General features: G+C 58.7%; 3 protein-coding genes across 3 annotated transcripts; 2 read left to right on the top strand and 1 right to left on the bottom strand.

The window, feature by feature from the left end:
* Window positions 1–2,094, top strand: SDRG_08447 (hypothetical protein). Its single transcript, XM_008614335.1, has one exon. It carries the CDS (start codon window positions 46–48, stop codon window positions 1,945–1,947), a length of 1,902 nt encoding a protein of 633 aa, XP_008612557.1. The 5' UTR covers window positions 1–45; the 3' UTR covers window positions 1,948–2,094.
* A 1,087-nt stretch (window positions 2,095–3,181) lies between these two features.
* Window positions 3,182–5,236, top strand: SDRG_08446 (hypothetical protein; the record flags this gene model as incomplete). Its single annotated transcript, XM_008614334.1, has 1 exon — window positions 3,182–5,236. Exon 1 carries the CDS (start codon window positions 3,248–3,250, stop codon window positions 5,234–5,236), a length of 1,989 nt encoding a protein of 662 aa, XP_008612556.1. The 5' UTR covers window positions 3,182–3,247.
* A 3,782-nt stretch (window positions 5,237–9,018) lies between these two features.
* SDRG_08445 (hypothetical protein) lies at window positions 9,019–11,146 on the bottom strand (the record flags this gene model as incomplete). The annotated part of the gene is made up of 1 exon (XM_008614333.1): window positions 9,019–11,146. A coding segment is annotated over one exon (2,065 nt), but the record flags the coding sequence as incomplete, so codon positions are not given.
* Between the last annotated feature and the right edge of the window lie 1,011 nt (window positions 11,147–12,157).

Raw genomic sequence — 12,157 nt, 5'->3', positions numbered from 1 at the left:
CTCTTGGCCTTCTCGGTCTTTTCGATCACGGTGATCTCTACGCCGATGGTGGCGCCGGTCACGACGACGTTCTTGAACCCGCTCTGGAACATCAACCCCAAAGTCAAGAACTCGGGTCGTCCCGAAATGGTCACTGCGTCGTACTTCTTCTTTGGTGTGATCCTCCCGGTCGTTGTGGCCTTCTTGCTCGTGCGTCTCGTGAGCAAAGGCGCGTCGTTCCCGGTCCCGGGTGTTTCGCACCTGCTCAAGCGCAAGCCGCGCATCTTCGGGTCACTCGTGAGCTACGGCGAGATCCTCTTCTTGCTCGTTGTCGCTGTCGGCAACATCATCTTCTTCTACTACTACTACAGCACACGCGTCAAGGCCGGCAGCAAGACCCAGGAGAAGATCACACTCGCTGCCAAAGCGCTCGGATATTCGGCCATGTACAACATGGTGTTCCTCGCGCTGCCCGCGTCGCGCCACTGCTTTTGGATGGAGTGGCTCGGTATCCCATTTTCGCACGCCGTCAAGTACCACCGCTGGCTCGGTGTCGCGACCATTCTCTGCGCGACGCTGCACACGGCCTTCTCCATCCAAGTGTATGTGGCTGCCAATGACGCGATGACGCTGCTGCCGTGCTTCAACTGCAACGTGGCCAAGGAAGGCAAGATGAACTGGATCAACACCTTTGGCTGGATCGCGTTCTTGTGCATGGTCGTCATGGGCCTCACGTCGCTCCCGTACGTGCGCCGTCACTACTACAAGGTGTTTTACTACACGCACTTTCTCTTCATTCCCGCCACGGCCTTTGCGATCATGCACTACGCCAACATTGCCATCTACCTCTTCGCCACGATCGTGCTCTACATTGGCAACCGCATGATGTCGTCGGCCACGATTCAGGCGCCGGTCGTTGTCCAGAAGGCGGCCGCGCACCCGCACGACGTGACCGAGCTGACTTTTGAATGTGCGACGTCGTACCACGCTGGCGACGTTGTCTACCTCAAGGTGCCGTCGGTCTCCAAGACGCAGTGGCACCCGTTCAGCGTTGCGTCGACGCCGCTCCATACGCCGGGCTCGCTCACGGTGTACATCAAGTCGCGAGGCCAGTGGTCTGGCCAGGTGCACGAATACGTCCGTCAGTGCACGGCTTCCGGTAGCGACCCCGTCGTGTACATGGATGGCGGGTACGTCGCGCCCGCACTCGTCTCGGCGTCGTACGAAAAGGTGATCTTTGTCGGCGGCGGCATCGGCGTCACCCCGTTGCTCGGCCAGGTCATGCACACGCTGCACGCGCAGTCGTGGCAGGACGTCCATTTGGTCTGGCACGTGCGCGATGCGCGCATGATGGCCCAGTTCCAGCAGTGGTTCCACGAAGCCACGAGTCTCTCGTCGCACTTGCACTTGCATCTGTTTGTGACTGAGACGTCGCCGGCGTCCGAGCTTGCGAGCCGCAACCACGTGTTTGACCTCAAGAGCTCGACTGTGGCGCCGCGGCCGTACGCCAATGTGTCGACGCTGCGCCAAGTGCTCTTGTTTGTCGCAGCGTTCTTTGGCGCTGGCTCGCTCTTTGTCGCGGTGCACTACAACAACAAGATCACGACCGCCAACCCGTCGTACTGGCCGCTGCAGCGCTTGGTGGAGTTTCTCGCGATCGTCGTTGGCGCCTACTGGGCCTATGTCGTCGTCTTGGTCAAGCCGTACACCCCGGTGCCGGTCGCGCGGTCGCAGGTCGACGAGTATCCCAAGGAGCCGACCATGTCGACTGACGCGTTCGTCGAGCGCTACAACGTACAGCAGGGTCGCATGGACTGGTCGCGCTTCTTTGCGGGTCTCGAGGACACCACGGCAGCAAGTGCGTCGATCGGCGTGTTTGTCTCGGGTCCCAAGACGCTCTTGCGCGCGATCGAAGCCGAGACGCACGCATCGCGCTTTGATCTGCACCACGAAGAGTTTGAAATGTAGGTCTTGATATGCGATCATGTCGAGATGCCGAATTCTACTTCTAGTAGTATGCACCTAATCCATAATTCATTTTTTCTTGATAACGTGGTCACGGCCCCCTTGGGTGTAGTCTTGCCGACAACACTCTCGGGCTACCTCTACTCGACGCCGAAGACGGCCTCCAACATGCACCGAGCCGCGTTCCGCTAAGCTTACCTCTGGCCAGTGCTCCGCGCCTGCGTCTGGTTCAACGTCTGGCGCGTCCGCAACGATCGCGTCTTTCGCGCCGACCTCCCACTGCAAAGCCCATGGACGATTGCCGTCAATGCGGCGCGTGTCGCTCAAATGCACTTGCACCACAGCCTCGTTCAAAACCCAGGGCAGATGGCTCTATGTCACCTCTACGGCTCCTCGCTCAACACGAGTGGCCGCGCCAGCACCTTGTCCCGCGGATCGCGCTCCTGCCGCCGCCGGCCTAGATCAAGATCATCACCAGCGCCTACACAACGAAGAAAGTCCGACAATTTTATTTAGCGTAGATTTACGTATCTATTTTAATAGAAGACCCACTTCAACAACAACGTCAGCACGGTACACGTGTATACCGGTACATATAGAAGTATTATGACACATTATTTTGATTGAAAATGGGATGACCACGCATAACACAACGCCGCACGCATTTTGGCGGGAAATAAGAATTTAGTCTGTATGGACAAGCTCACGGGCCTCACCCGCGGCCACAAGCGTCGTAGGGCGACGACAGAAGAGCCAGACGAGCCCCCGCGCCGCCGCCTGCGCAGCCACGGACCGGCGAGCGAATTAAGAAGAAGGAGATTGCTAGTCTCTACGTATGCGAAGTCTTTGTGTAACTATGAAGATAACGCGAAACACGTTCATATATATATATGGACAAGCTCACGACGATTAGGTTTCTCCATGTGTACCAAGTGTCGAAGACGGTGTAGACCATGATGACGCTCACGGCCCAGTGCGCCGCAAGCGCGACCTTGATCTTCAAAGGCGTCGGGGCGATCTCGTCGGCATCCGGGTTGCTATGGAGCGCTTCGTTTGGCTTGGGCGTTGCGATCGCATGGAAATCGGGGAATGAAGCCATGCTGCACGATGCGCGCTGCCTGTGTTAGAAATCACACAGCGGCTATCGTTCTAGACCGACCAACAGAACTACATACTTTGCACATATTACCACTGGTCTAGCCTATATAACGAACAATATCACTTTCATCTTTGCATTCTACCCCACACATCTCAGACCGTGCCACGGTACAGCACACTGCGTGGCTAGGATTTCTTACAGGTTATGAGCCCAAGAGAAATGCCCGCAGGAGCTGTGCCGCATGGCACGAAGTCTCTTGGCTTGATGAAGACGTTGCGTTGCCCGCACAAGACGTGCGCCGAGCCCCTCGTCCACAAGCCCGTCCCCGACGAGCGCCTGCCCCGGACGCGCCGCCCAAGTTGCGTGCGCGAAGACACGGGTGCAGCCCCGGGTGACTGTTTAGTCGACCGCTCCAGACCACTGCAGCGCGTCCTATTGGGCAACTCCACGCAGAGCCCCACGCTTGGCTTGCCAGATCAAGCCAGCACCCAACGAAGCGAGGCCGTCGCTACTGACTGCAGCCCGCTGACGATTGGGCCCCTCTCTCTTGAGTTTTCGAAGTCGACCGCTGGTCGAGCGCGTCCGACGTCTACGACCGGGCGCCTCCCTCAAGACCCTTCAACCAAGAGCAAGACCAAGACTCTGACGCTAGTGAAGAAGCTCACGCTCTCGCCCCGCGAGGAGTCCCAGGTCAACGCCGCAGCCGCGAGAGTCACTGACCTCAACAAGCTGCGCGTACATACGATCGAGGTCGACACCGCCTCACCTCGACACGACCACCCGCGCAAGTACAGCGCGTACCTTTTCTCGAGTCCTCAGGGTGGCTACGGTGTCATGGCCTGCAATCAGTCGCCGAACCTCGAGAGCTTTCGCCTGGACAAGTTTACCGGCGAGGCAATGTACCCCGGTCTCGGTTCACTTTTCGCCGACTACATGGTCCGGTTTAACACTGCAGTGCGCAGCGACGAGTTCTTCCACTGCACGACCTGGACGGACGAGCACAAGTACCAAGCACTCAAGATGTGTCTCGGCCCCGAGCCCGCCGATTGGGTGCGCGCGAACGAGGCCGCGTGGATGGCCGCTACCCCGAACTACGGCTACCGCGACCTCGCCCTCCGCATCACCGAGCACTACGCGCCGAAGCTCGAGGACGACCAAGTTTTGGCCCTCATGCGCAAGGCCAAGCGCTACGGCGATACGTGGGCCTTGCACGCTCATTACATGCGCTACCTTCAGCGTATCGCGCGCATTCCGAGCAGCACCGTCCTCGACATCTTTTGCAGCTACGCGTGCCCCGAGCACACGACGTTGCTCGCTGGCCACATTGACGAACGCCGGCGCAACGATCCCGCCATGCTGGACGAGCTCGTGCAGCACCTTGTCGCCGTTACGGGATCAGGTTTCGCTTACGGCCTCCGACCGAAGCGCCAGCCGCGCAACGAGCGCCGCCACGACGCGCCACGAGATTCTGCCGTACGCCAGGACGACGAGCGTGAGTATGCCGTACGCCATGACGCAGCGCGCGAGGACGACGCGTCCAACGGCGTTGCGAGACTGTGCGCACAACGCGAGCGCGACGTAGGCAAGGACGACGCGCACCCTCGAGTCCGACGCCATGGTGATCCGCGCGAAGAAGACCCGCGCGACGACGCCAAGTGTCAGGACGACGACAAGTGCGACGCCCAGTGCCGCCACATTCCGCCCAAGTTAGACTATGCGCGCCCGCACGCCAAGCGCTGCGACGAGCGCTGCGCCAAGCGGGAAGACGAGCGGTGGGACCATGAGCATTGCCACGTCAACTGCGTGCGCATTCATGCTGTCCAACCCGTCGAGGACGACGAGTGTCACGACGGCCAATGTCGCGACGATGACCGCCAGGTTGAACAGCGCGATGACGATGATCCGCACCAGGACAACCAAGCCGGCGACGACGACCAGCGCGATGACGATGATCCGCGCCAGGACGACCAAGATCTGGAAGACAACACGCGCGATGACGCGACGTGCCAGGATGACGCCAAGCACGGCAACAAGTGCCGCAACGATTCGATCGAACAGGACGACGCGCGCCAGCACGAAGAGCGGCGCGACAAGCGGCGGTACCACAAGGACGACTGCATGACCAGCCACGCCGTCCAGCCCGCCGAGGACGACGAGTGTCGCGATAGCCAAGGCCGCGACCATGAGCGCTAGGCTGAACAGCGTGACGACGACTGGCTCCAAAACGACAAGAGCCAGGACCACGCGTATCGACACGGCCAGTACGAGAACGACCAGCGTCCCACCGACGCATGCCAAGATGACAAGGAAGACCAAGATGAGAGCCATCAAGATGCGAGCCACCGAGATGACGAGTCCCAGAGCGAGAGCCGCCAGGAAGAGTACCGCCAGGAAGAGCGCCACGAGAAGGCAAGCCGCCTGGAAGAGAGCCACCTGATGAAGAGCCGCTCTGCCGAGCACCGTCCCGAACGGCGACGCTACGACGAGCAACGTCTCGAGTCTACCCGACCGTCGACAAGCTCGTTTACACCCGACTCGTACTACGCGTCCAAGCTTGACAACCGCGCGTCCAACGGCACGAGCGAGCGCCTGTGCCGCATGCTATTCGATGGCGATCCCACCATGACCGGCCGCTACATCATTCAGGCTCAAGATGCCGCTGGCCTATACCATGAAGAGGCGTCGCACCAAGCTCAACCAGCGAGTCCGCCACTACTAACGGACGCTCAAGTCCTACAGTACAAGGAAGACACGACGCCCGGACGCTCGACGTGCACCACGGTCTCATCAAGACGACAAGCGGCGCGCCTCCTCAAGAAGAAAGACGGACGTGCCGCGCTCGCGCTCACGACGCCCAAGATCGCGACGATGAAGAGCGGCGACGACAGCCCCGTCAACAACGGTACGTCGAAGCTTGCCTCTCGACCGTCCGACTACAGCAACGTTGCCCACCGATGGGCCATCGAGCCGAAGAAGAAGGGCATCAAGATACGCGGTGTCGTCGGTCGCACCCTCGGCGTCAAGACGGAGACCAAAGCATGCGACGTGTGGGTCTCGGACCTGCACCGCATCGTGACGTCGCGCCACGTGCAGAACGTGCGCACTCTGCTGTCCAAGAACGCTCAAGGTTTGCAGCTCAACAACGACATGACGCTCGAGTACCCACAGCTTTCCAAGGTTTCGACGGCGCCCGTGCACCCGTGCCTCTACTACATGTGGACGGCCGGGCGCCTCACCATGATCGGCCTCTACGTCGACGACGTCATCGCGGTCTCGCAAGACGCCGCCGCTTTCGACAAGGTTCTCTCCACGCTCAAGAGCAAGTTCAACATCAAGACGCTCGGCCCGATCAAGCGCTGCCTCGGCATCAACGTCCACCGCTCCAAGTCCGGCATGTTCCTCGAGCAGACGTACCTCATCGACGAGTTGCTCGCCAAGCACAAGATGTCCGACTGCCACCCGCAGTCGACGCCACTTGCGCTGGACCACAAGATCTTCGACGAAGGCGGCCCGTGCGACATGTCCGCGACGGAGATGCGCGAAATCGTAGGTTCTCTGTTGTGGCTGTCTAGCTGCACTCGCCCCGACATTGCGTACGCGACGAACTTGATGGCGCGGCACCTCAACGCGCCCAACGAGCACCGCGGCCGTCAACTGCGGCGCATCTTGCGCTACCTCAAGGCGACTCGCACGCACGGCCTCCAGCTTGCCCCGACGCAGGGCCGCGGCCCGCTCTCGCTCGACGTCTTCTCGGACGCCGACTGGGCTGGTGACAAGGCCAACAGACGCTCGACGTCTGGCTGCATCGTCAAGATCAACGGTGCGCCCGTCCACTGGTTCTCCAAGCAGCAGTCGTCGGTGGCCCTCTCGACCATGGAGGCCGAGTACGTGGCCGCCAGTATCGCGACCCAAGAAGCCATCTGGATCAAGGCACTCCTCGCGCAGGTCAAGCTCGTGCCCAAGACGACCACTGTCAACCTCTGGTGCGACAACCAAAGCGCGCTTCAGACGATGGAGCAGCCCACGGTCAACAACCGCTCCAAGCACATCGACATCCGCTACCACTTTGTACGCGAAGCCATCAAGTCCGGCTGCATCAAGGCCCAGTACTGCAAGACGGGCGACATGCCGGCCGACTGCTTCACGAAGGCACTTCCCGCCGAATCGCTCAACAACGCGCTCGAGCAAGTACATGTGTACGCCGCCGCGCGATCCAAGGTCATGCTCGACTTGTCCAAGAAGGTCGACCTTACGGGGGGTGTTAGAAATCACACAGCGGCTATCGTTCTAGACCAACAGAACTACATACTTTGCACATATTACCACTGGTCTAGCCTATATAACGAACAATATCACTTTCATATTTGCATCCTACCCCACACATCTCAGACCGTGCCACGGTACAGCACACTGCGTGGCTAGGATTTCTTACAGCCTGATGTGTCGTCGGGTTCGAAAAATTTATTGATGTGTCGTCGGGTTCGAAGGGCCGACGCTGCAGACCGCTCCTTGACAATGCACTGACAAGGAAGCAAAAGAAAGCCTGTTATTACTTCATTTTCCCGATGGCTGCAGTCCACGGGAATCGTGTCACCCAATCACGGGTGAACCAGGAGGCAGCCTCGAGTCCCATTGGGCGAGGTAGGAAGCCGCACGCATTGCGGCTCTGACCATCACTCGAAGGCGGTGACAGAGGACACCTGCAAAGGATCATCCCTGCACAACACTGCCGAGCATGAGGCCAAAATGGAGGAATATTCGCAGCTGAGCACGGCGAGACCACCGACCCGCGCGGCTGGCGATAGAGAAAAGCCACCCGTCGTGTTTGAATGGATGTCGTGGTCGCAAATCTACCAAACACTCTGTCGTCCCGGGGTGTGGTGTGGAGGCTTCGTTTTGGCGCGCCACAAATCTTGGCCACCAATGCGACCCAGGGATTGGTTGAGACGCATCCAATCATCGTGTTTCGAGCGTCCGATTGGCTGCTCCAGGCAAGTCACCTTGGGGTAGGGTAAAAACTGCCCTTCGTGAAACCGTTCTGCGACCACTCGGCTGACTGCCGCATGGGCAGGCGCAGTCGTCCGCATGAAAGACCATGTGCGTAGGGAGCAGACGCTACAGGTCGCGTGAAGAGCCACTGCCATTGCCGGTCGACTAAATTGATGGCCACCGCGTCCGCGTAGCGTCGCACATATAAACCCAAGCGCGTTATCGGTTACTAGCGACATACCCTATCCCCATTTCTGCCTGGTTACCACTAGTCCACGGTTTAATCGGCCAAGAAACGCCCCATCATCACGCTTCAATGTTCTGATTGGCTGATGGCAAACATCCATGCATCCTGTGTGGCAAATATGACGAGTCGGAGCCGACGTGGTGGTGTGGTTCCGATAGAAGAATTGCTCGCGGTACGACAACGGCTTGTGGGCGACAGTGCCGTCGTGGTGCCACCGCGTTCTAGTCGCTCGAGGCAACTCTCGTGGCGTCGCAAGACTTTGTGGCGGCGTATGTTGAAAAGCCATGTCCTCCGTCGGGCAATCCAACGAAATGTCCTGGGCCAAGCCTCTCGGTCATTGATCATTCCGGCGGCATCAATCGAAAACATCAAGGCGGAACAATGTGCGCCAGTGGGAGTTTTACGTCGGTGGTACTCCTGCCACTCGTTTCAAGCAGGAGGGGCCTCCGAGCGCCGGCGCCGCTGAGAACGACATGCATGAGGATCGACTTGGTAGAAATATGCTTACCATTATCTGGATTGACTAGGAGCGTTCGACAACAAGTGCCAAAGCACAAGCACTACGTAAATAAACTGCCGCCACGCCCAGCCATGAAATGAGGGTGGCGACAGCTTAACCACGCAGTTTGTTCTGCTCGACAGAGTCTTCCCACGGATGTAGCTGCGGATAAACCTCCGAACCCTACAAGCTAGTCTTGTCCCTCAACGGCTTGACGGCACACAAGGACAGGATAAGTAATGAATATACAAACCATTGCTCATATTATGGTCCAGTTACTGCGAGCAAGACAACTGGAACACTTTACATTTCAAATTCTTCGTGGTGCACGGCAAAGCGCGTCGAGTGCGCTTGCTCATCGATCGCACGCGAGAGCGTCTTGGGGCCCGAGACGTAGACGCCGATCGCCGGCGACGTCCAGCTCGTGGTCGTGCCGTCGACGAGGCTCGAGAAGAAGCGCGACCAGTCCATGCGGCCTTGCTGGACGCTGTAGCGCTCGATGAACGCCTCGTCCGACATCATTGGCTCCTTGGGCACGTCGTCAAACGGCGTCTTGGCCACCGGCATGGGCTTGTACGGCTTGATCAAAACCACAATGTACGCCCAGTACGACCCGACCACCATCGCCACAAACTCGACGAAGCGCTGCAGCGGCCAGTACGACGGGTCGATGCTCGTAATCTTGTTGCCATAGTGAACCGCGAGGAGGAGCGTGCCGGCGCCAAAGAACGCAGCGACAAACAAGAGCACCTGGCGCAACGTCGAGACGTTGGCGTACGGTCGCGGCGCCACATGGGAGCTCTTGAGGTCGTACACTTGCTTGGCGACCGCCGTTTCCGCGGGCGGCGAAGACTTGGTCACAAAGAGGTGGAGGCGCAAGTTGGACGAGAGACCCGTCGTTTCGTGGAACCACTGCTGGAACTGCGTCATCATGCGGAGGTCGCGCACGTGCCAAACCAAATGGACTTCCTGCGACGGCGCCGTGTGCAGAATGTGCATGATCTGGGCCATGAGCGGGGTGACGCCGATGCCGCCGCCGATGAAGACCACTTTTTCATACGACGCTGGAACGAGTGCGGGCGAGACGTAGCCACCATCCATGTACACGACGGGGTCGACACCGGAAGCCGTGCACTGACGAATGTATTCGTGCACTTGACCAGACCACTGACCGAGCGTCTTGATGTACACCGTGAGCGAGCCAGGCGTGTGCAGCGGCGTCGACGCAACGCTGAACGGGTGCCACTGCGTCTTGGACACCGACGGCACCTTGAGGTAGACAACGTCGCCGGCTTGGTACGACGTAGCACACTCGAACGTCAACTCGGTCACTTCGTGCGGGTGCGCGGCGGCCTTCTGGATGACGACCGGCGCTTGGATGGTCGCAGACGAGAGCATGCGGTTGCCAATGTAGAGCACGATGGTGGCGAAGAGCCAGATGGCAATGTTGGCGTAGTGCATGATCGCAAAGGCCGTGGCGGGAATGAAGAGAAAGTGCGTGTAGTAAAACACCTTGTAGTAGTGGCGGCGCACGTACGGGATCGACGTGAGGCCCATGACAAACATGCTCAGGAACGCGATCCAGCCAAAGGTGTTGATCCAGTTCATCTTGCCTTCCTTAGCCACGTTGCAGTTGAAGCACGGCAGCAGCATGAGCGACTCGTTGTCAGCGATAAACACTTGGACGTAGAACGCCGTGTGCACGGCCGCGCAGAAGATGGTCACAATACCGAGCCAGCGGTGGTACTTGACACCATGGGCGTACGGAATACCGAGCCACTCCATCCAAAAGCAGTGGCGCGACGCGGGCAGCGCAAGGAACACCATGTTGTACACGGTCGAGAAGCCGAGCGTCTTGGCCGCGGTTTCGATCTTGGCCTGCGTCTTGGTCGTGGGCTTGATGCGCGGGCTGTAAAAGTAGTAGAAGAAGACGACGTTGCCGACGACGACGAGAAGCAAGAAGAGGACCTCGCCGTAGCTCACGAGCGACCACAAGAGGCGCGGCTTGCGCTGGAGCATGTGCGAGAGCGCCGGCACCGGGAACGTCGCGCCTCGAGTGGCCAAACGGACGATCAAGAAGGTGACAAAGAGCGGCAAAATCACGGCGAAGAAGAGGTACGTGTAGTTGACCATCTCCGAGTGGCCAGAGTTTTTGACCTTGGGGTTGATGTCCCAGAGCGGGTTGATGAACGACGTCGTGATGGGCGCCGTCATGGGCGTGTAGATCACCGTGATGGCAAAGATGGAGTAGAGCATGAGCAGCCCCGCAATGATGTGCGGGACGAGCGCAAACTTGGGCGGCGCGGGCTTAGCATCTAGGTGCAACTGCACATGTTGCGTCGGCGTTGAGATGGCGTGGAAGGCCATGTTGGAGACGAAGCAAATTGAAGTGTGAGCCTCTCGACCGCCACCTCGTTTTGTTTGGCGAATAAGCACTGATCTATTCGTTGAAGGCGATGCTGAACAGTTGACTCGCCGCTTGCATATACGTCGATTGGAGCTGCCTCACAAAGCTCACACCACTGCGCAGTTACCGGTACGGTATCTTCCTGGATGACGTGCAAATCGGATTGGGCCTTTGTTGACCAATCAGCATTGGTCTCTTTTCTGATTGGCTCTTGGCGAGCCATTGAGCGCGCCGAGAGTCAAGTTGGCCCTGGCGTCAAGTGCCACATGGGGACGTTGACAATTGCCGTATGGCTAAGGATAGTTGAGTGAAACCCAGATTTCACGGGTGCACGGCCGTCTTCTTTAGCTGCAAGGAGCTTCGATTTCGAAAGCGATCGGTATCTGGAAGCTGCGAAGGGCGGTGTGAAGACTGCTGTGCTCACGAAGAAGTGGCATTGAGACAGCTGATAGGATTGAGTTAGATGTAAACGGTGGCGTTATCCCGCTCATACACACCGTCCTCAAGGTCGCGACATCGCTTCTGCCCTCACGTTTCCTACTTGGCTCTTTGGTTTCCAACTCCCGCTCTGCATGGTGTCGGTAGAGTCACTGCACTGCAATCAAACAGTGCTAAAATTTGTATACCACACGCTGTATTCGAAGCGCTAAATCCCTCTCGCGCCTGCCATATCTCTTCCGAGTCCTCGGATTCGCTGGCTGCACACATACCTCGCTGCCTGCGTCGGTTGCGCCTGCTCGTGACATCAACAGCAAGGCCTGCTCGGGCCCACATGCCCCAACCATTGCCGTTGCACTCAAGATGCGCTCCGTCTCCGCGAGGTACGTACTTGGCTCTGTTGATAATATCAACCGAGCCAACAAATCAGGTCGCGGCCGTCCAAAGGCAAGTTTAAGAGATGAGTTTGTCGAAAAGTGGGTGCTTGGCGCCGAATAGACCCTACTAGTATGCAAGTAGTGTTTTCCCGTTGCA

This window comes from Saprolegnia diclina (genome assembly GCF_000281045.1).
Source record: "Saprolegnia diclina VS20 unplaced genomic scaffold supercont1.25, whole genome shotgun sequence".
In the NCBI taxonomy this organism is placed as follows: domain Eukaryota; phylum Oomycota; class Saprolegniomycetes; order Saprolegniales; family Saprolegniaceae; genus Saprolegnia; species Saprolegnia diclina.
This window is presented reverse-complemented; position numbering and strand designations above follow the sequence as displayed.

What these genes read in the sequence shown, in the direction of transcription:
- SDRG_08447 (XM_008614335.1), top strand. Translation starts at nt 46, where the DNA reads ATGGTGGCGCCGGTCACGACGACGTTCTTGAACCCGCTCTGGAACATC.